This window comes from Lampris incognitus, chromosome 10 (genome assembly GCF_029633865.1).
Source record: "Lampris incognitus isolate fLamInc1 chromosome 10, fLamInc1.hap2, whole genome shotgun sequence".
In the NCBI taxonomy this organism is placed as follows: domain Eukaryota; kingdom Metazoa; phylum Chordata; class Actinopteri; order Lampriformes; family Lampridae; genus Lampris; species Lampris incognitus.
In genome coordinates this window covers 16304372-16326320 of record NC_079220.1, presented here as the reverse complement: position 1 = coordinate 16326320, position 21949 = coordinate 16304372, and the positions used below count along the sequence as shown (strand labels likewise).

The window sequence follows — 21949 nt, the reverse complement described above, 5'->3', positions numbered from 1 at the left end:
AGAGATCATAAATTTGGGTTAGCAGGAATAAAGTTAATCTAGATTTGAGGAGTTCAATTAAATGGGAGACAGAGTTGCCAACTTTGGCTGGCTGGAGTGAGATTTTCATTTGTTGGCTATTCATTCGTCTCTTGGCTGTGCACTTAATGTTAGACAGCTAACATAAGCTAGCATCTCGCACCAATCAGAGAGTAATTTAAGAGGCATCTCCATGGAAACACCCACATAAAAGACCCAGTTTTCGAATACTCAGCTGTCCTCTAGAGTCAAAGTCTTTTGCTTGGTTTAACCATTACTACACCAGAAAGACTTTGAGGCCATTACTGTACCAGAAAGACTTTGAGGCCATTACTATAGCGGAAAGTCTTTTACATTCACCTGTTCATCTCTGTTGCCGTCAGTGCTTTGGCGTGAGGTTTGCCTTGATGTTGCGAGAGCGTGAGAGAGAGCCTGAAAGCATGAGACTCACGCTAGAGGCGTGAGAGTTGGCCCCCCTGATGAGAGATGCCAGTGCGTTATGGTGTCAAGCATGGTGTGTGTTGGCGTTATGTGTGTTGCGACATCAAAGTGCTGTGTTACCTGTTGACGGTGGGGCAGTGAATCGAAAATTAAACCTAACACCAGCCAGCCCGTGAATTACGCTTCATTCATTGGGATTTGGCAAGGATCAGTAGGCATTTGTTTGTATGAGGGCCATTGTCATTGAGCATAGACCAAAATTACTCTGCAGGCAACAAGGCTGGATAAAAGTCTTTAGTTCATTCAAAACTGCAAGCCCCATGACATAGAACCCGAGTACCGCATTTCCAAACAGCTAGCTAGTTGATCTGTCTGCCAACGATTCTTGCCATCTTTGTAAATGTCTGATAAAACTAAATCTACAGTGGCATTTACACTAACCTCTCCGAGTGCTGCAATTGTCATTTTCAAAATACAACGTTGCTCGACATCATCATCATTGTCATCGGAACCCGACTTTCACCTGCTGGGCCCTGTTGAATCTCAACGAATGCTTTCCAGACTCACAAGATTTAGGCTGGCTTTGCAATGCTAGTACTTACACATATTTTGCAGCAATGAGGGTTGCGGTATTGCACGGAAAAGGCCCCAGTGGATAAATTTGCTTTTCCATGATGTTTTCATTAAGAAGAAAAAAAGTAAAGATCGAATGAGTGCTCTTTAACCGTCCGCCCTGCTTCACATTACTACACCACCTCATCGGTGGGTTTGTTAAGCAGTTGGTTACCTGTGTTGTCCGGCATGGTGGCCTGTTCACTATTCCTCTCCTTCTCAAACTTGATGTTGCCTAGCTGGAGTACAGTAGACACCACCTTCAGCATCCCTACAGCAAATCAAGATAAAACAAATTAACTTAAAATTTGGTGATAGCATTTGGTGACTTAAGATTTTTTTTTCGTTATTCATTCATTGTCTTTTTCCTTGTGTTAATGTTGTTTCCTTTCCTTGCTAAATTTTGCTTTGTATATACAGTGGTGCTTGAAAGTTTGTGAACTCTTTAGAATTTTCTATATTTCTTTATAAATATGACATAAAACATCATCAGATTTTCACACAAGTCCTAAAAGTAGATAAAGAGAACCCGATTAAACAAATGAGATAAAAATATTATACTTGGTCATTTATTTATTGAGGAAAATGATTCAATATTACTTATCTGTGAGTGGCAAAAGTATGTGAACCTTTGCTTTCAGTATCTGGTGTGACCCCCCCGCCCCCCCGTGCAGCAATAACTGCAACTAAATGTTTTTGGTAACTGCTGATCAGTCCTGCACATTGGCTTGGAGGAATTTTAGCCCATTCCTCTGTACAGAACAGCTTCAACTCTGGGATGTTGGTGGGTTTCCTCACATGAACTGCCCGCTTCAGGTCCTTGCACAATATTTCGATTGGATTAAGGTCAGGACTTTGACTTCGCCATTCCAAAACGTTAACTTCATTCTTCTTTAACCATTCTTTGGTGGAATGACTTGTGTGCTTAGGGTCATTGTCTTGCTGCATGACCCACGTTCTGTTGAGATTCAGTTCATGTCCTGACATTTCCCTTAAGAATTTTCTGGTATAATTCAGAATTAATTGTTCCATCAATGATGGCAAGCCGTCCTGGCCCAGATGCAGCAAAACAGGCCCAAACCATGATACTACCACTACCATGTGTCACAGACGGGATAAGGTTCTTATGCTGGAATGCAGTGTTTTACTTTCTCCAAACATAATACTTCTCATTTAAACCAAAAAGTTCTATTTTGGTCTCATCCATCCACAAATTTTTTTCCAATAGACTTCTGGCTTGTCGACGTGATCATTAGCAAACTGCAGACAGGCAGCAATATTCTTTTTGGAGAGCAGTGGCTTTCTCCTTGCAACCCTGCCATGCACACCATTGTTGTTAAGTGTTCTCCTGATGGTGGATTCATGAACATTAATATTAGCCAATGTGAGAGAGGCCTTTAGTTGTTTAGAAGTTATCCTGAGTTCCTTTGTGACCTGGCCGACTATTACATGCCTTGCACTTGGAGTGATCTTTGATGGTCGACCACTCCTGGGGAGGGTAACAATGGTCTTGAATTTCCTCCATTTGTACACAATCTGTCTGAATGTGGATTGGTGGAGTCCAAACTCTTTAGAGATGGTTTTGTAACTTTTTCCAGCCTGATGAGCATCAACAACACTTTTTCTGAGATCCTCAGAAATGTCCTTTGTTCTTGCCATGATACACTTCCACAAACATGTGTTTTGAAGATCAGACTTTGATAGATCCCCATTCTATAAATAAAACAGGGCACCCATTCACACCTGACTGTCATCCCTACTACTACTACTACTTTCGGCTGCTCCCGTTAGGGGTCGCCACAGCGGATCATCCGTTTCCATTTCTTCCTGTCTTCTGCGTCTTCCTTTGTCACACCAGCCACCTGCATGTCTTCCCTCACCACATCCATAAACCTCCTCTTTGGCCTTCCTCTTCTCCTCTTCCCTGGCAGCTCCATATTCAGCATCCTTCTCCCAATATACTCAGCATCTCTCCTCCACACATGTCCAAGCCATCTCAATCTTGCCTCTCTTGCTTTGTCCCCAAACCGTCCAACCTGAGCTGTCCCTCTAATATAATTGTTCCTAATCCTGTCCTTCTTCGTTACTCCCAGTGAAAATCTTAGCATCTTCAACTCTGCCACCTCCAGCTCCGCCTCCTGTCTTTTCGTCAGTGCCACTGTCTCCAAACCATATAACATAGCTGGTCTCACAACCATCTTGTAAACTTTCCCTTTAACTCTTGCTGATACCCTTCTGTCGCAAATCACTCCTGACACACTTCTCCACCCACTCCAACCTGCCTGCATTCTCTTTTTCACCTCTCTACTGCACTCCCTGTTACTTTGGACAGTTGACCCCAAGTATTTAAACTCAAATGCCTTTGTCACCTCCACTCCTTGCATCCTGACCATTCCACTGTCCTCTCTCTCATTCACGCATAGGTATTCCGTCTTGCTCCTACTGACTTTCATTCCTCTTCTCTCCAGTGCATACCTCCACCTCTCCAGGCTCTCCTCAACCTGCACCCTACTCTCGCTACAGATCACAATGTCATCCGCGAACATCATCGTCCATGGAGACTCCTGCCTGATCTTGTCCGTCAACCTGTCCATCACCATTGCAAACAAGAAAGGGCTAAGAGCCGATCCTTGATGTAATCCCACCTCCACCTTGAACCCATCTGTCATTCCAACCGCACACCTCACCATTGTCACACTTCCCTCATACGTATCCTGCACCACTCCTACATACTTCTCTGCAACTCCTGACTTCCTCATACAATACCACACCTCCTCTCTGTCATCTGTCATCCCATTGATTGAAAACACCTGACTCTAATTTCGCCTTCAAATTAACTGCTGATCCTCGCGGTTCACATACTTTTGCCACTCACAGATATGTAATATTGGATCATTTTCCTCAATAAATAAATGACCAAGTCATTTGTTTAATTGGGTTCTCTTTATCTACTTTTAGGACTTGTGTGAAAATCTGATGAAGTTTTAGATCATATTTATGCAGAAATATAGAAAATTCTCAAGGGTTCACAAACTTTCAAGCACCACTGTAAAAAATATCATTGGGCAACCAACTACTAATATGCGCAATATTTTCAGAAAAGCAGTCATTTATGTATCTTCCCACTGATATAATAATAATAATAATAATAATAATAGATTACATTTATATAGGACTTTCTCTAGACACCCAAAGCACTTCACAGTGAAGGGGGAAACTCACCTCAGCCACCACCTGGGTGATGCACAGCAGCCATTTTGGCGCCAGAATGCTCACCACACATCAGCTTGAGAGGGAGGAATCATTGAGCCAATTATATGGGGGGATGATTAGGTGGCCAGAGGGAGAGAGCCAGGTTGGGAATTTTGCCAGGACACTGGGGAACCCCCTACTCTTTGTGATAAGTGCCATGGGATCTTTAATGACCACGGTGAGTCAGGACCTCGGTTTAATGTCTCATCCAAAGGACGGCATCTCCTACAGCACAGTGTCCCTGTCACCGCACTGGGATTTTTATTTTTATTAGGATCAGAGGGAAGACTGCCCCCTACTGGCCCATCAACACCACTTCTTGGTCTCCCATCCAAGTACTAGCCAAGCCCACACCTGCTTAGCTTCTGTCATTGCTGCCTATTCTGTTTAACTTATGCCAGTTTGATATTACTGTACAGTTTGATGTACACTGTGAATTTGTGTAATTAAGAACTATGTCAGCCCTACAAAAGGTGGGTAAAATATAGTCTGCAAATAAAAAGGTGGCTTAACTGTGTTGAGGTGCTTTAACCTTCCACTACACCACTGTTTGTACGCATGTCTCTATCCTATTTGAAAGACCTTTGTCCGTTTGCAAGGCTGTTGCAAATAAGTAATTTTAAACTGACCAATTAAGATGAAGGTCCTATTTAAAAACTTTTCATTTTGAACACCAACTGGCCATATATTTATGTGGGATAGCTTGTAGACTGTTGTCAGTTGTGGCCACGTTTTTGTTTTTGTTTTTTTTGTTTTTTGGTTTGTAGTTTCAGCTGTGTACCTAGTCTCTCCTCTTCGGTGAAGCCCATGATTGCCATGGCCTCCAGTGTCTCATCAAACATCTCATCATCCTCCTGGCCCGATATCTCCATATGACCCGCCACCAAGAAACGGTAGCTGCCAAAGCCCTCTAGGAGCAGTTCCTCTGCACGCACACGCACACACACACACGAGCACGCGCAAACACACACATGCACACACACACACAATACAGAAACAGTGAACATTTATAAGACATTTAATGGGTTCAGGGCCACCTGATGTATTATGTACATGTATTATGACAGTAAGACAACTTTTTTAGCCTCCTACCACGCATCTTGTCTTTGGCTCCTGCCACCATGTAGTAGAAGATATGGAAGGCTCTTTCAATCTTGGCTTGGCGAATACATCGAGACTTCTCCAGCAGGTCTGGTCATGTCAGGAGGGGGGTCAAGGAAAAAAGAGATGTCGAAAAAATTCCCCTAACTTAAAATCCAACACTAATTTGACATTCTGACAGGGAGGAAGAGCATTTTGTCTCAAAATAAAAGGATACAGGTATCAATATTGGCCCCCACGAGGTAGCCTGTAACATCAAAGTTGAGCTTTATAAACTTTCCCTATGGATAGAGATAGATAACAAACATGTTAAATTATGACAGATGACACCAAGATGTTATTCTAGTAAATAAAGATCTAGAAGGTTGAGTGGTGTACATACAAATCGGGAGGAGTTGTCATTCTTGATGGTTTTGGCGTTGCCGAAAGCCTCGAGGATGGGGTTGGCCTGAAGCAGCTGCTTCTCTAGCTCCCCCTATGGATCACAGAGGAGACTGGTCGAGCCATCTATCTGTAGCTATGTCTATCTATCTATCTATCTATCTATCTATCTATCTATCTATCTATCTATCTATCTATCTATCTATCTATCTATCTATCTATCATTGTTCAGAAAACATGATATAATCGAGACTCAACTTCAGAGAAAAAAACGCCACAATGTCTATTTCAATCTGTTTCAAAGCATGCAAATAATAGGAGATGCACTGACACCACAGAGCACAAACACACACACATACACACACAAACAAACACACAGATACACACAAACACACAGATAAACACACACACACACTTGCATAGCAGTTGAATGTGGTAGAGTGCAGTGGGTATTAGTGACAAAACACCACTCAAGTCATTATGTGATTTTTAACACAAAGCTGACGAACCACTCTGAATGTGCCCTGTGTGGACATAGTGTGGAATAAGTCAGGGGGCTCTAGGAATGGTTCATGTGAGAGGACAGTATTTCCACACGGTAAATAGACAGATGCTTTGTCATGCTACAGGTCAACAATCCTCATGACCTTAGCGGCAGGAGCACTTTTTACTCACAAAGGCCAGAGATCCTCCCTGCTGCTACAGAGGAGGCACAGGATCACACACACACACACACACACACACACCTGTTAGGCCCCACCAGATATCTAACACATGAGCACCTGTGCAGCTCTACTTAGTCTGTTTTAATCTCTGGATTTTTATTGATGAAATATTCATTTAATAGGGTTCTCCAAAAAAATCTTTTGTTTGAGAGAGAATCAGGCAGAAAAGCAGATGTAGAAACATAAATGTCACAGACAAATGTGTAAATGTACATAGGAATAAGTATAAACATTCAAAAGGAAAAGTCAAAGTAAGAATTCCCTCCCATATAAGCATAAGTGGCGGCTGACCAACAGGAGTGTAAGCAGTAGGACCCGGGCCTGTTTCATACTGATCATGTCTAAACAAAACATAGCAGATTTTAATTAGCACAAGTGCCGAGATTAGTTGGTTTAAATCAAAATGGAAAATTCATTTTTCAGTCTGGATTGTTTTGCAAAAGATCAAAACTGCCACTGCCCCCGCCACCGCCACCAGCAGCAGCACAAATAATAAAGTTCGAGATGGTTCTGTAAGTGCAGCGGTCCTCACCTTGACCAGGACCGGGGCTTTCACATCCTGTCATGTAAAATTTGTAATTTAATACTTGGAAAAGTGTTATGGTCGAATCCCAGAAGGTTGAGTCAGTTCATTTGGACACAACCTTTATTGAGAGAAACGTTTCATCACTCATCAAGTAACCTCCTCAGTCTAAACTGACAGGTATCCTCACCCTTTTTAAAAAAAAATTCCCCCTTGTTCTCCCCAATTGTATCCGTCAAATTACTCCACTCTTCCGAACCTTCCCGTCGCTGCTCCACCCCCTCTTCTGATCCGGGGAGGACTGCAGACTACCACATGCTTCCTCCGATACATGTAGAGTTGCCAGCTGCTTCTTTTCACCTGACAGTGAGGAGTTTCGCCAAGGGGACGTAGCACGTGGGAGGATCATGCTGTTCTCCCCAGTTCCCCCTCCCCCCTGAACAGGCGCCCTGACCGACCAGAGGAGGCGCTAGTGCCGCAACCAAGACACATACCCACATCCAGCTTCCCACCCGCAGACACAGTGAATTGTGTCTGTAGGGATGCCCGACCAAGCCAGAGGTGACACGGGGATTTGAACCAGCGATCCCTGTGTTGGTAGGCAACGAAATAGACCGCTATACTATCTGGACGCCATAGGTATCCCCCCCCCCCCTTATAAAAAATACAGTTGCATAACGACCGATACCAATGATCGGTTTCATATGCAAGTTGCCGTGACCATATGAAACCAATCATTGTTTTGGTCATTATGCCACTGTATTATTTATAAGGGTAGAGATACCTGCAGTCAGTTTAGACTGAAGAGGTCACTTAGATGAGTGATGAAATGTTTCTCCCAATAAACGTTGCGTCCGGATGAACTGATTCAGCTTTCTGGGGTTTCTTTACCTGGATTATTGAGCATGCATTAAGACATGAAACGGTCGAAGGCAGTAATGAGACATTGTAAACAATGCGAACAAAACCTTCTATATAAGCATTTTAACTATTACATGATAGGGTAATACAAAGTTTACAAATGAAAACTCTCTCGCAATACGCTATCGTCAAACAGTTCTTTTGGATAATATTATACATAGATTCTCCTCTCATAGCTTTACTGAACTAAGACACCATCTTGAAAAGAATGCACTTTTTTCTTAAATCTCAGGTAAAACATGACAAAATGATTGATACCGCTGAATCAAAGCACATTATGGAACATTTCAAAGTTAAATTGTTAAATGACAGGACTGTAGCACCAATACAACAGTGCAATGAGTCCTGAACACTGACTATTGAACTGCCAGGGGCGAGGTTACTCACCGGGTTGCCATCTTTCTTGCCTTTGTGAGAGGAGGCCACGACAGCAAGGTACTGAATCACCTTCTTAGTGTTCTCTGTCTTTCCTGCTCCAGACTCACCTCTGCAAACCAGCAAGGAGAGAAGATATGAGAGGAAGAACGGAGGTACGTATATAGGGTTTGGATGGGGGAGGGTGAACCTTAGGACTAGAAGATGGAGTGAGAGGAGATACATAGTAGAAGACGAGAGGAGATGGTATGTGATGCAGAAGGGGACACGGGTCACAGGTGGGGTGAGGATGAATAGGATGAATGAACGCAAGTGAGGTAAAATTGAGGAGGACGACTGTTGTGAGGAAGATGAAAGAAGCAGCATGGTGGCCCAGTGGTTAGCACAGTTGCCTCACAGCAAGAAGGTCCTGGGTTCAAACCCCAGGCTGTCCCAGGTCCTTTCTGTGTGGAGTTTGCATGTTCTGGTTTCCTCCCACCATCAAAAAGACATGCATGTTAAGGTTAATACTCCTGCCTATGCCCCTGTCCATGGCAACAGGAAGAAAGAACTGGACGTGGTCCCCGGGTGCTGCACTGCAGATGGCCACTGCTCCTAGCATACGATGGGTTAAAAGCACAGAACGAATTTTGTTGTATGTATGACAAAGCGTTTTCTCTCCTCTTAGAAAGAATCATGGTACAGAAGACCATACAGAATTATCATGGCGAGGAAGACCATGCAATTGGATTGTAGCAAGGCAGACCATAGAAGCAACATGTGGAAAAGGACTGGCAAGGAAGGAAAAACAGAAAGTTAATCGTTTTTAGAAGCTGACCCATTGTGCAGGGTCCGACACTAAAGTGAATGGGTTACAATGACGAAGGCTAGATCAGGTGTCAGACAACTTTTAAAATGTCTCATTATAACTTCACATGCATTTGAATGTTATTAATGAAACATAAATTTCATCATGATGTTTAAAGTCACCAACCTGTATTTTCACTGTAGTTAGATTTATCGAAATAGCACTTAGAGATTACAGCAACTCCAAGCTCTACGTCATTCTCATAGTGTTTGACCATTAAAATTAGCTCTATCTTCAACACTTAAAATTTGTGTGTGTGTGGTAACAGAGAGAATGTGTGATCCAAGAAAAGGTTGATGTTTGGTATTTCGACTCACGTGCAGAGGATGGACTGGTCCTCACGGTCTGTGAACACAAGGAAAATGGAGACAGAGAGAGAGAGAGATTTTAAAAGGTGAAACGAGCACATTAGCTGACCTGAACTCGGTAGTTCAAGCCAAGCTGAACGTACCAAACATGAACTCTCTGGCAGCGCCCCTTCCCTCAGACACCAGAGGAAAACATCTCTCAAAACTGGTAGTGGAGGAGATTAGCCCTCATCCCTCATACTGGTTAAAAATAGCAGGTGGATGCAAGGCTGCATGGGAGTTATTTAGTCTTGTTGCTCCATGTATGGCTATTCTGAAGGTGAATGGAAAGTAGGACTTGGCTCGAGGTCACCGGTAGACCATCTAAACCGGACAGCATGCAGTCAAAGGAGCACACACAGTTTTTGTGTTACACATAGCTAGGCTGCTTTTCATGATGATGATGATACTTTGTCAGATCAAGTCTGAAAAATTTCTTGCATTGCAGCATCTCCATTTGCAACATCACATAAAAGACAAAAATTAAGACAAGAAACAAATATACATACACGTAACATAACATTACAAACACAGAAGATATTGATTAAGGCCCTTCAACTTACATTTGATCTAGGATAAAGCTCCATATTTAATTTTAGGATTGACTGGTGCACAAAAGAGTGCTTCAGTCCGACTTTATTAAATCGTGGAAGCCTGTATCTCCGGTCTGATGGTACCATTTGTGTTCTGTTCAGGACATGGTTGGAGTCAGAAACAATGTCGTTAGCCAGCCTTAATATGGTATTCTTGCAGGCTGATTCATAACGCAGACCTGCCAACCCTAAAGAATAAAAATGAGTAGTCCTTTTTGCATGCGCGCATACAATTTTTTTTTTTTGTGTTTGCAAGGTACTGAATTACCTTCTTAGTGTTCTGTAAGAATAACAATGACAAAATAAAGTGGCTTTCTTCTTCTTTACAATGTGATTTGGTATATCTGTACAGTAGTCAGGGCGGCATGGTGGCGCAGTGGTTAGCGCGGTCACCTCACAGCAAGAAGGTCCTGGGTTCGAGCCTCAGGGTAGTCCATCCTTGGGGGTCATCCTCTGTGTGGAGTTTGCATGTTCTTCCCATGTCTGTTAGGGTTTCTTCTGGGTGCTCTGGTTTCCTCCCACAGTTCTAAGACATGTTTGTCATGTGAATTGGCTGTACTAAATTGTCCCTGGGTGTGAATGTGTGTGTGTCGGCCCTGCGATGGACTGGCAGCCTGTCCAGGGTGTCTCCAGGGTGTCTCCCCAGCATCCCCGTGACCCTGAGTAAGGATAAGTGGTTTGGATAATGAATTAATGTACAGCAGTTGTCAGTATGGAAAGTGAGAGCATGGCTGAACTCACACAACCCCAGGGTGCCCCAATGTTGGTCGTGATGGCAGATGAAAGGGTTTTGTGCATCTTTACAATCTGGACTCTGTCAGTGAGAAAAGAGGCACATCCATGAATCAAATGGGGATTCAGTTCCCGCTGGACTGTTTCTGACACCAAAATATCTGCTTGTATCATACTGAAAGCCGATGGAAAATCTAGAATGAGGGCTCTTGCAGAGGCGTTGGTTTTGTCCAAATGCTTAGAAATGATATGAACCAAAGTGGCAACAGCACCGTCTGTACCAAAACCCTGCTTATAGGCAAATTGGCATGGATCGAGTTTGTCTTTTGTTGTACTGACAAGATATTGGAGCAGAATTCTTTCTAAAGATTTTAGAACCACTGGGGTAAGAGCATCTGAAAGGGTGAGATCAGGGATACAAGTGGCTGAAATGAGTTTCCTCCGTAGGGTGTCTGGGCTCAGCCTTACAGATAGGGTGAGGAGCTCTAACATCCAGAGGGAGCTCGGAGTAGAGACGCTGTTCCTTCGTGTCGAAAGGAGCCAGTTGAGGTGGTTCGGGCATCTGATTAGGATGCCTCCTGGGCGCCTTCCTTTGGAGGTTTTTTGGACATGTCCAACTGGGAGGAGACCCCGGGGTAGATCCAGAATTTGCTGGAGGGACTACATGTCCAATCTGGCCTGGGAATGCCTTGGGATACTCCAGGAGGAGCTGGAGGGCATTACTGGGGAGAGGAACATCTGGAGTGCCCTATTTAGCTTGCTGCCACCGCGACCCGACCCCGGAGAAGCGGCTGATGATGAGATGAGATGAGATGAGGTAAGAGCTATTGGTCTAAAATCCTTACGTCGTTTTGGACATGGAATTTGGACAATGGATTTATGTGCAAAGTTTTCCATGACTGAGGGACAGTGTGTGTGTGTGTGCGTGTGTGTGTGTGTGTGCCTACGGATCTCCGACCATGATGGCAATTCTGTCTGAGGTAGCAGGTATAATAGTTTTAAGTATTTTGGTGCACTTAACAGATTTATCTAGTGATTCAAATCTGGTAAAGAAAGTGTTTAGGTCATTGGCAAAACAAGCTTCATTGTCTGTCACAACAAGTTTAGTCGGAGATGACATTCCTGTCATAGTTTTCATGGTATTCCACACCTTTTTGGAGTTACTGACTTTAAAACCGTCTTCCAGAAGCTGTCTGTGTGACAATTTTGCTTCCCTTAATCTGATTTTAGCTCTTTTTCTGTCTAAGTGCTCCAGAATTTTTGTTATTGAAAACCACATTGCTTGTATCTGTAACTTTTTTTTTTCTGTCCCTAGGCACATACGATTTATTATTTGGATAGATTTTGATCTCCTTTGTGGGGACAACCTGCTTTGTAACTGTAGCCATTTCATCTGGTGAACCATATGGAAAGATTTCCCAATTTCCATCCATCCATTATCCAAACGGCTTATCCTGCCTTCAGAGTCGCGGGGATGTTGGAGCCTATCCCAGCAGTCATTGCGCAGCAGGTGGGGAGACACCCTGGACAGACTGCCAGTCCATCACAGGGCAGAGATTTCCCAATTTGTACAATCGAAACAGGCTTTCAGTTGTTCCGTACTTTCATTAGTCTGTGTCCTTATTGCCTTCTTTTCTGGTTTACCTCTCTTGAGTTTGGTCTTATACCCTGGGATCATGTGCACAACATTATGATCAGAATTTAATATGGGTGGCCTACACTTAGACACGTAAGCACCTTCAACATTTACAAAACATTTGTCCAGGATATTGCCTTTTCGGGTCTGGTCCTTAACATACTGCTTGAACCCAGGTAATCTCTATTAACAGATTCTATATATAGAATCAGTAGGCATGGGACAAGATTTTGGTATCGGAAGCGTTGTGGTTTCCGTTTCCATTTTAGTCCGAGTAGTATTGACCAATCAAGTTTGAGTAGGTGGTGATTTCTACAGGAACATGCCTTGGTTGCATAATGGTAACAGTCCATGTGGAGAGCAATTGAGAATGCATTGGCCGAAATGTCGTCTGGACCTAAAACACCTCCTAAAAGTATCGGTGTTTGTGTATTTTTTGGAGAAACGTTTGACTCGTGTCGACTACTTGTGAAACAATCCGGTCGTAAACATGGTCTCTCAACTACAACTCCATTCTTGCATCTCGAGTTGCTAATCCAACTGTAAACAATGATGGGCGCATGGAAGATGAAGTCTTCATAGAAAACGGAGGACAGCAGCTACACCAGAAGCCCCAAAATATTGGCCGTTGTCTCTAGAGCTAAATCGTCATCAGACAATTTAGCCTGTGTTCCGAGACTGGAACCCAGGTAACACAGACTCCAAGAGACACTGGTTCAAGTCCCTGAGCACTATTGCCAGTGCATTGGGATAGCTGAGTTGTAGCTCATGAACACGATCAGCTATGGTGTTGGCCAGCTGTGATGCTTTGTCGTTGGGAGGCGCATATACTACAAACAGCAAAATACACCCGTATACTCTTGGCAAATAAAAAGGTCGTAACGTCATGCCAAGAATTTCTACAATGGGATCATAGATCTTACATTTTACTGAGTGCAATCAGCACCATAGATAATTTATGTACATGCAAATACCACCTCCCCTAATTTTCTCGAGGTTATACATCCCTGTCTGCTCGCACAAAGGTGAATCCAGGGACTTGAAAGAGAGAGTTGGGCATTGTAGATTGTAGCCAGCTTTCTGTGAAGCATAACAAAGATCCAACCATCCATCCATTATCCAAACCACTTAACCTGCTCTCAGGGTCGCGGGGATGCTGGAGCCTATCCCAGCAGTCATTGGGCGGCAGGCGGGGAGACACCCTGGACAGGCTGCTAAGCCATCACAGGGCCGACACACACACATTCACACCCAGGGACAATTTAGTATGGCCAATTCACCTGACCTACATGTCTTTGGACTGTGGGAGGAAACCGAAGCACCCGGAGGAAACCCATGCAGACATGGGGAGAACATGCAAACTCCACACAGAGGATGACCTGGGACAACCCCAAGGTTGGACTACCCCGGGGCTCGAACCCAGGACCTTCTTGCTGTGAGGCGACCACGCTAGCCACTGCGCCACTGTGCCCCCCATATAACAAAGATGCCTTACAAAATTCATAACAGTACCTTGTGTATGTCCATATTGTATCTACTTTGTTGCTCAATAAGTGCAGGTTTGTAAGAATTATCTGTGGCGAGCTGGCGTGGAAGAATGAGAGAGATAGAAATCTCTTTTTCACAACTTGTGTCTCATACACTGTACAACCCCCGAGAGTGCGGTTTAATTTTAACACCCCATCAGAACCGAACAGAACCAACGAGGAAGGAGAGGTAAGAGGCAAAAGACTTAGTTAATGGCAGCTTCTGTGTCCCATACACCGCACTACCCCAGGATTGCTCCTTTACTCTGCCCCTCCCCATGGTTGTGGAACAATGGCTTCCCCCAACAAGGTCGTTACTGAACACAGGAGTCTCAGCCACGGTCCTACAGTCAGTCAGTCAGTCCAGTGACTGTCTCCGATCGCTACAGATTGATGGAAGGGGTGGGCAATTGAATCTCCGCTGTAGGCGGTTCCGAATACCCCCTCTCGTTATTATAATAATAATAATAATAATAATAACATTTATACAGAGCGTCTGTTTCTTTCTCCGTTTTAGTTCTGATTTCGCTCCTGAGGGGTGTTATCCAATGTCGAATGGTAGAAGTGGCTTGATGTCATCTCCCTAGTCAGCTCGGGCTGTAGCTCCACCAAAGTCTCTCGACTGTACGAGCATGCGAGCCATGATTCCGCACCACATCTGTTTATGTTGCCACTCAGGTGTGCCCCGATAGACATGGTCCGCACAAGCCAATAATCCACAGAATCAGAAGTAGAGTTTTCAAGGACACTTATCTCACACTTTGCATGAAGAAATGTCTTATAGACACGACGAGTTAGACAACATTTAAAAAACATTTAAACAAAACACAAAGCAAACAGAGCATGCTGAGATGCAGGGCGCAGCCCAGCAGCGCACCAGAACATTGTCATGTCCTTGATTGAATTTTATTGTCTTGACTTGGTAGATGTATAGCACTTAGTGTTTATTTCATAGAAGGGCTGACTTATATATCACCACCTGCATCCCCATCATCCCACCTACCTTGCATCATGTTCCTGTAAGCATTGTCTGTGATGGAGTAGATGTGTGGGGGAACCTCATGGCGCTTCTTGCCCTTGTACATCTCAATGATCTTCTCAGAGTAGATGGGCAGCATCTTGTACGGGTTCACCACCACACAGAACAGACCTGAGTATGTCTTGAAGATAACAGCAGGTGTATAAGACAGATGTTAGGGGTTAATAAATGTAGTTTGTGTGTGTGTGTGTGTGTGTAGTACATGTGTTGAAGTACATAGGACAGATGTTAAGGGTGGATTCATGTGCAGTGTATGTGTACATATATATGTGTGTATGTGTGTGTGTGTGTGTGTGTGTGTGTGTGTGTGTGTTACCAACACATCTGTTTGTACAACATATCTGTAGTCAATGTGTATTTGTGTGAATGCACATACTGTATGCCATGACTTCTATCAATGTATCTATCTATATGTATGTATGCATGTATGTATGTATGTATGTATGTATGTGTGTGTGTGTGTGTGTGTGTGTGTGTGTGTGTGTCCCCTCACATAGATCAGACTGGAGAAATAGCGCTCCCTGAGGTTGTGAAGGACTGAAGCTTCATTCAGGCAGGTGAGAGCGGCCATGTCCTCCACCTTGCTAAACTTGGGTGGGTTCATCTTCTGGATGTCGTCCTTGTTGACCTTCATTTTCTGACCATTGGAGAGCTCCACCAGCACCTTAGGGTAAGGTGGATATGGGATTTAAACTGCTGAGACGGACCGATAACAACAGGTCTTAAAACATAATCTTTAAGTACCAGAAGTACCTGCCATGTGGATCTCTCAATTTTGTCAGGGGATAATTCATCAAAAATATGAAGTGTGGTATTTCTACCTCTATTTTAACAATTTCCCACAAAGTTTGTTTTGTGTTTTTAAGAAAATAAAAACTAAATGGCCCACAGCAGAACGTTATTCATTTAACTGTCACCATTCACTCACACCATTTGGGAAAGTGTATTTTGCAGTACAATATGCTGAGATGACTGAATCACTGTCAGAAGCCACAAAAAAAAAAACCACCCACCATCAGATTGATTTATTTCCCGAGCAGTCTAGACAGGCAAGTAAACCGAGTTTGGGTGGGTTTATTTTCAGTAACACCCCCAGTCTGGATATATGTATTGACCGTCCTAAAGAAGAAGGTGCTATCTCCACTAAACCAGCTGTAAATATTAATTTACTACGGCCGCTGTTCTCTTGTTATTGTATTTTTACAGTATCGATCATTTTATGGTAACTTTTAAGACTAAGTATTTACCCATATTTTTTCTCGATTTGCCCCCCCCCCCATGAGAAAATTGAATAAAATATAAGTTGGGAAATCATTTGAAGCTTTATCTTCTATATGTGATGCTATCGTTTTGTATACGAGGTAGAGACAAAACATGCTACTGCAATCCATCAAATTCTTTGCAAAAACAGTTGCTACATGAGTAATCCATCAAACTTTAAAGGTAGAACGAGTAGGATTTGCTGGCTGCAGTTTTTAAACAACATTCAAAGTTGGCCCCTCCTCAATGCCACCCGATGGATACGCCCCCTGACCACAGTTACCAGAACACATCCCAGTGTACAGGCCAACTCCGCATCGCTCTTCATCCCCATCCTCTTTTTCAGTGGTTGCCAGTGCCAACCCCAGATTCACTCTCGTTTTGGAACGAGCTTTGTCCACTTGGCGTTTCGCCTCGCTATATTTGCGTCTTTTCGATGCTGTGTGTCCGCCATTGACGTAGCTTCCTCTTGGATGTGTGCTTACGATCTCGATCTGGCACCTGGTCTCTACGTTTTTAAAGAGTCCCGCTGCCTGAAGGTTAACGTCTAGAAACATCCCGTACACAGCAAAATAAGACAATACAGGTGGAGGACAGGGTGTCTGCAGATACAGATACAGACATTGTCACTCACATCTACTGGGTCATAAGTGATGATTGAGAAGGATTATTTTTGTATGAGTCTATACGCTGATTTTTAGGAAAATCTTACTCATTCTACCTTTAAGTGGGACAGTTATCCTCAAGTATTTGTTTAGGTAATCTTCTCTCACTGTTGAGTAATTTCTGAGTTCTGAGGTAGATGATTCAAGATTAAATGCATGTTCAAGCTGTTTTCTAAAGAAAAAGAAAAAAAAGGTCCAGGAACAGAATCCTGCAGATTTGAAACCACAAGAGATTAATCTGTACATAGTTTGAAATGTGTCAACACCATCTGATGATGGCAGCCACAGTCATACCTCATCACCCTTCTCCTCCTTGATGCTGGCTGCCTCAAAGCCCTCCCTCTCTGACGGGATCCACACCATCCTCTTGGCCGACCAATCGGCCTGTGCCACCCCACTGTTGTGAAAGTCATTCTCTGTGAAGAGATACTTGTTGTCATCACTGGCTGGGTCAGCCATCTCGGAGGTGTCACTGGGAGTCGGATCGACCTCTGTTGTATTGCAGGCGGTCGAGTTGATGTCGGCCGAGTCACTGCCGGCTGAGTCGACCTCTGCTGTGTTGGCGAAGGCTGGGTTGGTCTCTGGTGTTTCCTTTGCAGCTGATTTGACCTCTGACCTGCTGATGCCACGCAGGGAAATAACCAAATTTCAATACATTCAACATACACAATGGTACATTTCTGGAAATGGAGAGATGATGACAGCAAAAACACAAAATATATGACAATATCGTTATCTTCTTCCTGTTTTGTTGGCCCTATTTTGAGGTCTAGAGGAACCCTATCTGAAGGAAAGTACATGACGTAAAGTGAAGTTTGTATGCCATGCATTTGAATACAGGATCACAAAGTCATTTCTCTCCGTCTCATCAGATAGAATGCAAAAAACGACAGCAAGGAGAAAACCACACTCGTGAAAATAGCTGCCTGATGTTTTCCCTTTCTCTCTTCTTCTTCCTCAGTGCTATAATCAGCTGTCTTTGAATCCAAATGCCACCATGCTAATTTCCATTTGCTTTTAATGACCTTAGTGACAGATACAGAGGTGAAGCCACTGGCACGGCATTTCAGCATAGATACGATTCCCTATCTTTGCATTGCACTACTTACTCACTTATCTTCGTCTCTGCCTCTACCCATGGGTCACAAGGCTGCGCTGTCTGCTTTGGCCTCTTATTTATCATGAGATGATAAAATATGTAAAGTAGCACACCGATAACCCCTATTATCCAAAAGCTGAGGTGCCATGCTGGAATGCCCATGTTTGGCTACCTTGTGCTCAGTGGCTTAGTAGCCTAAAGAGGGATTCTGGGCACTTTACAGTCATGCTACCTTATAAGGTGTAGCTCATGTGCCCAGTCAAGCTTACTGTTTGCACCAAAATGGTGACATGTCACAAGATGCTTCCGTGTGTGGCTATTTACATAGAAGGAGCAAAGTAGGTATGCTGCTTGAAAAAAAAACAATTGGATTTAGGATTAGTTTGCATTTACTGGAAGTTTCAATTTTAAGTATGAATATAATACAAAAGATCATTGGCTATGCAATAGACTACACCAAGAGTGAAAACTCAGTGTTTTTGCCCAACTTTTTCCTTTGGTCAGCACTGTTCCAACTCCAATTAAATTTGATCATTGCATTACAATTTTGCGATGGTCATGAATTATAACAGCTTAAATTCTACTTACACAAATGTATTAACATATGTAGGATGCACACGTGCCCCATGCACAACACCCCACAGCAACTTTAACGAGTTTTTTCGAACGGCAGTGATCTGATGTCGGTCTCAGAATAATAAAATGACTTTATACTTACTTTGAAGTGGCGATGTGCTGCCTCGGGTCTGGACGAAGTATTCCGGGGGTGAGAGGTGAGACAGGTGGATGCTGAGATGCCGACTGACTTCCTCTGCCCCCCGACACGCTATTTAATCACCTGGGAAGGAGGCGGGGAGGGGGAGCGCCGCGTTTCCCATAGCGACCAGTGTCGCAACAGCGCACGGACCGGACGACTGTATGCCGTTACCTGACGCTCTCTCTTCGTTTCCGTGTTTTTATTCATTTATTTTTTTCCCTTCCTACGTGTTTCAAGTGTGAGCTGAATATTTAAAATTTATGGAAAGCCAACAGGAGTTACCGACGGAGGAAGTGGAGCTTGACAAATTCCTCATCGTGTTTGAAGGCTCGTCTCCGGAAGCTGCGTCACACGCCAAGCGGCTGTGGAGCTCCGTCTCCCTGCTCCCGCCGCCGGAGTCTCGGCTAGTGACGGCGGACGTCAGGCAGAGGCTTCCGGTAGCGCGCCCGAGAACATCTTGCTCCCCGGCCATTCCGCCCGGGCCGAGTGGACTTCCGCCCCCACGACACCAGGAGGAGGACAGACGGAGGTACCTGGCCCTGGCCAACCGGAGGGAGGAGGTCTTGGCTTTGCTGAGGAAGCAGAGGGAGCAGAGGATTCACAAGGAGCTCGTCTCCCGCGCTCACAAGCCGAAGAGGGAGGACGGCGGACCAACAGGCCAAAAACCTTCACAGGACCTGGAGGTGGACAAGGATCTCGTTAGAGCCCTTCAGTAGCTGAATGACAGCGGGCCTATAAAGTGGGCAGAAAAAGAAGAGACACTTGTCCTTTGTAAGTTTTTTTTTTACTAGGCCTACTGCCAGTGGCATCACAAAATTCATAGAGAGGCCAACCACCATCAATACCCTAGCAACATTTTAGTAATATCTGAGCTCCCTCCTGGTACACCATAGCGTCCAATCCACATAGAAACCTGTTAACATCCTAGCAACTACCGAGTTAAGCCAGCAACCTGCGCAATATAGCCATCACAAATCCACTAGCATTGCTTTTGGAGACACACTTTCCTAGTTTGTTTTGACATTTTTCTCAATTTTTCAATTTGTTTCAAGATTAGGCTCAAATTCCCCTTCCCTTACCACTGACATCTCAAGATTCACATAGGCCTAACTCCCGATGGCGCTTGCATAAAAATGCATATGCACTGAGATCTACAGTATATGAAAATTACTCCGCTAAGGCAACCATACGTAACAATATAATGCATTCTTGTTAAGTCTACTTTGGCATTTATATTTAGTGGCTCTGCAAGACTGTTTTTTTTCCTTTTACAGCCTATTGAATTTCTTACACACTTGACAATATTGGCCTAATCAGTTGTCCTCAATCAACACCATATAACTGGAGGTGAAGCCTGGCTCCTCTGTCCGCATTCAAATTCCAGAGAAGGCTGAGTCATGAAAGAAGATGAGACCTGCCATTCACTTTGTGTAATTTGGTTGGTCCACTGATGAGACACAGAATACTATTTTTAATATGCTAACACATGACACAACACAAAGCCAGTGATATCATTTGAAACTTCAGTACACTTGTATATATATCCAAGATGTAGAATAATAATTTTAAAAAAAACAGTCGAGTAGAGCATTTATTCTCTAAGTGTTGTCTGGAGGCTCCTCTACTTGTACTTGGGAATGCTCATGGAGGTCCTCTGCAACATTAGTTTAATGTCAGTATCCCATCCATCCATCCATTATCCAAACTGCTTATCCTGCTCTCAGGGTCACGGGGACGCTGGAGCCTATCCCAGCAGTCATTGGGCGGCAGGCGAGGAGACACCCTGGACAGGCCGCCAGTCCATCACAGGGCACTAAGCTAATGTTAATGCAAATGTAATGATTTTAGCCTTCTTACCTCTTTTGACATCCTCGTCATATGACAGAAAACCTGTCCTCGATTCTTTGGCCCCCATGCTGCCTTGATTTCAATAGAAATATCATAAAAGAAATGTTGTGGTTTGAATTCTTCAGAAGTGCCTGGTCGGTTTCTGGTGGAAACCAGATTTTGGTGATGTGTGTTTGTGTGTGGTATCATTTCATTTATTTGAGATTATACACATCTAGAAATGTATAAGAACAACAATTTTGATAAAATAAAAAGTTTTCTCTCATCTTATCAGTCTCCCAAAGTGTAAAACAGTAAAGGAAGGAACACTGTCATTTCCACTCATGTACTTCCGCACATGAAGTGAAACAAAATGCCATTAACCCCAGCCCACAGCAGTGCAACTTACAGACAAAAACACGTTTAAGAACTACAAGAACACATATTCAAACTAACACATATATCCAAACCATAAAGAAAAAAAAAATCACTGTCCAATGGAACAAACGCCAGCCAGGATGACTGTCGGCACCGCCGGTCTGCATGGGCTAGCAGTTAGCCTAGCCTGCTGCATCCTGTCACACCGCCCTCCGTGTTTCCTCCTCGGTCGGGCCCAGCTCCAGGCAGGGGCCGTGGTCCCTGTGGCAACCGGACAAAGCAGATCAAGCCCTCCCAGCCTATCCAGCACCAGCTCTCCCAGCCAGACACCCTTGACACACCTCCCCGCACTCCACACGACGACATCAAAAACACCAGTCAACGCCAGGTTAGGCTGCCGCCAGACCCCCCCCCCCCAGTGTTATCGGAACTGCCGGTTTGCATGGGCTAGCAGTTAGCTTAGCCTGCCCTGCGTCCACGTCCTGTCAGACCGCCCTCGGTGTTACCTCTGGTGCAGCTCTGGGCAAGGCCCCGGGCCCACAGCGCAGCAGACCAAGCTCTCGCAGCCAACTAACAAAGACAAAAATTTAGACGCAGACGTGGACTAAGACACTGCATCGACAGTACTGGGTGAGGCCGCTGCGAACGTTAATTCGTGAGAGTAACAGTGAGATTCTTAAGAGTTTTTCTTGATTGCTTACACACATTTAGCGAATCATGGGTCAACTTAATCTAATACTCACACCTTCTTTGCACAGCAAGAGTCTTCTCTAGCAAATGGGTTAACTATTTCGCATTGCTTTCACACAATTTTCTTTGAATTTTAACACACTTTTCGAAACAGTTAACACACTTCTCAGAGAGAGACACGAAACCTAATTGAATGACAATGTC

The 21949-nt window shown here is 44.0% G+C and overlaps 2 protein-coding genes across 2 annotated transcripts in view; one reads left to right on the top strand and one right to left on the bottom strand.

The window, feature by feature from the left end:
- Positions 1 to 17453, bottom strand: part of LOC130119314 (myosin-11-like) — a 52310-nt gene extending 34857 nt beyond the window's left edge. The window contains exons 1-11 of the mRNA XM_056287773.1: positions 17289 to 17453; positions 15563 to 15733; positions 15034 to 15190; positions 9514 to 9541; positions 8362 to 8461; positions 6481 to 6501; positions 5807 to 5899; positions 5642 to 5705; positions 5416 to 5514; positions 5105 to 5248; positions 1247 to 1342 (exon numbers count right to left, since the gene is read on the bottom strand). Coding sequence (XP_056143748.1) covers positions 1247 to 1342; positions 5105 to 5248; positions 5416 to 5514; positions 5642 to 5705; positions 5807 to 5899; positions 6481 to 6501; positions 8362 to 8461; positions 9514 to 9541; positions 15034 to 15190; positions 15563 to 15733; positions 17289 to 17453 — 1138 coding nt within the window. The remainder of the gene's footprint in view (positions 1 to 1246; positions 1343 to 5104; positions 5249 to 5415; positions 5515 to 5641; positions 5706 to 5806; positions 5900 to 6480; positions 6502 to 8361; positions 8462 to 9513; positions 9542 to 15033; positions 15191 to 15562; positions 15734 to 17288) is intronic.
- Positions 17454 to 19110: 1657 nt separating this feature from the next.
- Positions 19111 to 19680, top strand: hoatz (HOATZ cilia and flagella associated protein). The gene has a single exon (XM_056288349.1). It carries the CDS (start codon positions 19111 to 19113, stop codon positions 19564 to 19566), a length of 456 nt encoding a protein of 151 aa, XP_056144324.1. The 3' UTR covers positions 19567 to 19680.
- The last annotated feature ends 2269 nt before the right edge of the window (positions 19681 to 21949 follow it).

Coding starts and splice junctions, on each gene's coding strand:
- hoatz (XM_056288349.1), top strand. CDS start 19,111: ATGGAAAGCCAACAGGAGTTACCGACGGAGGAAGTGGAGCTTGACAAA.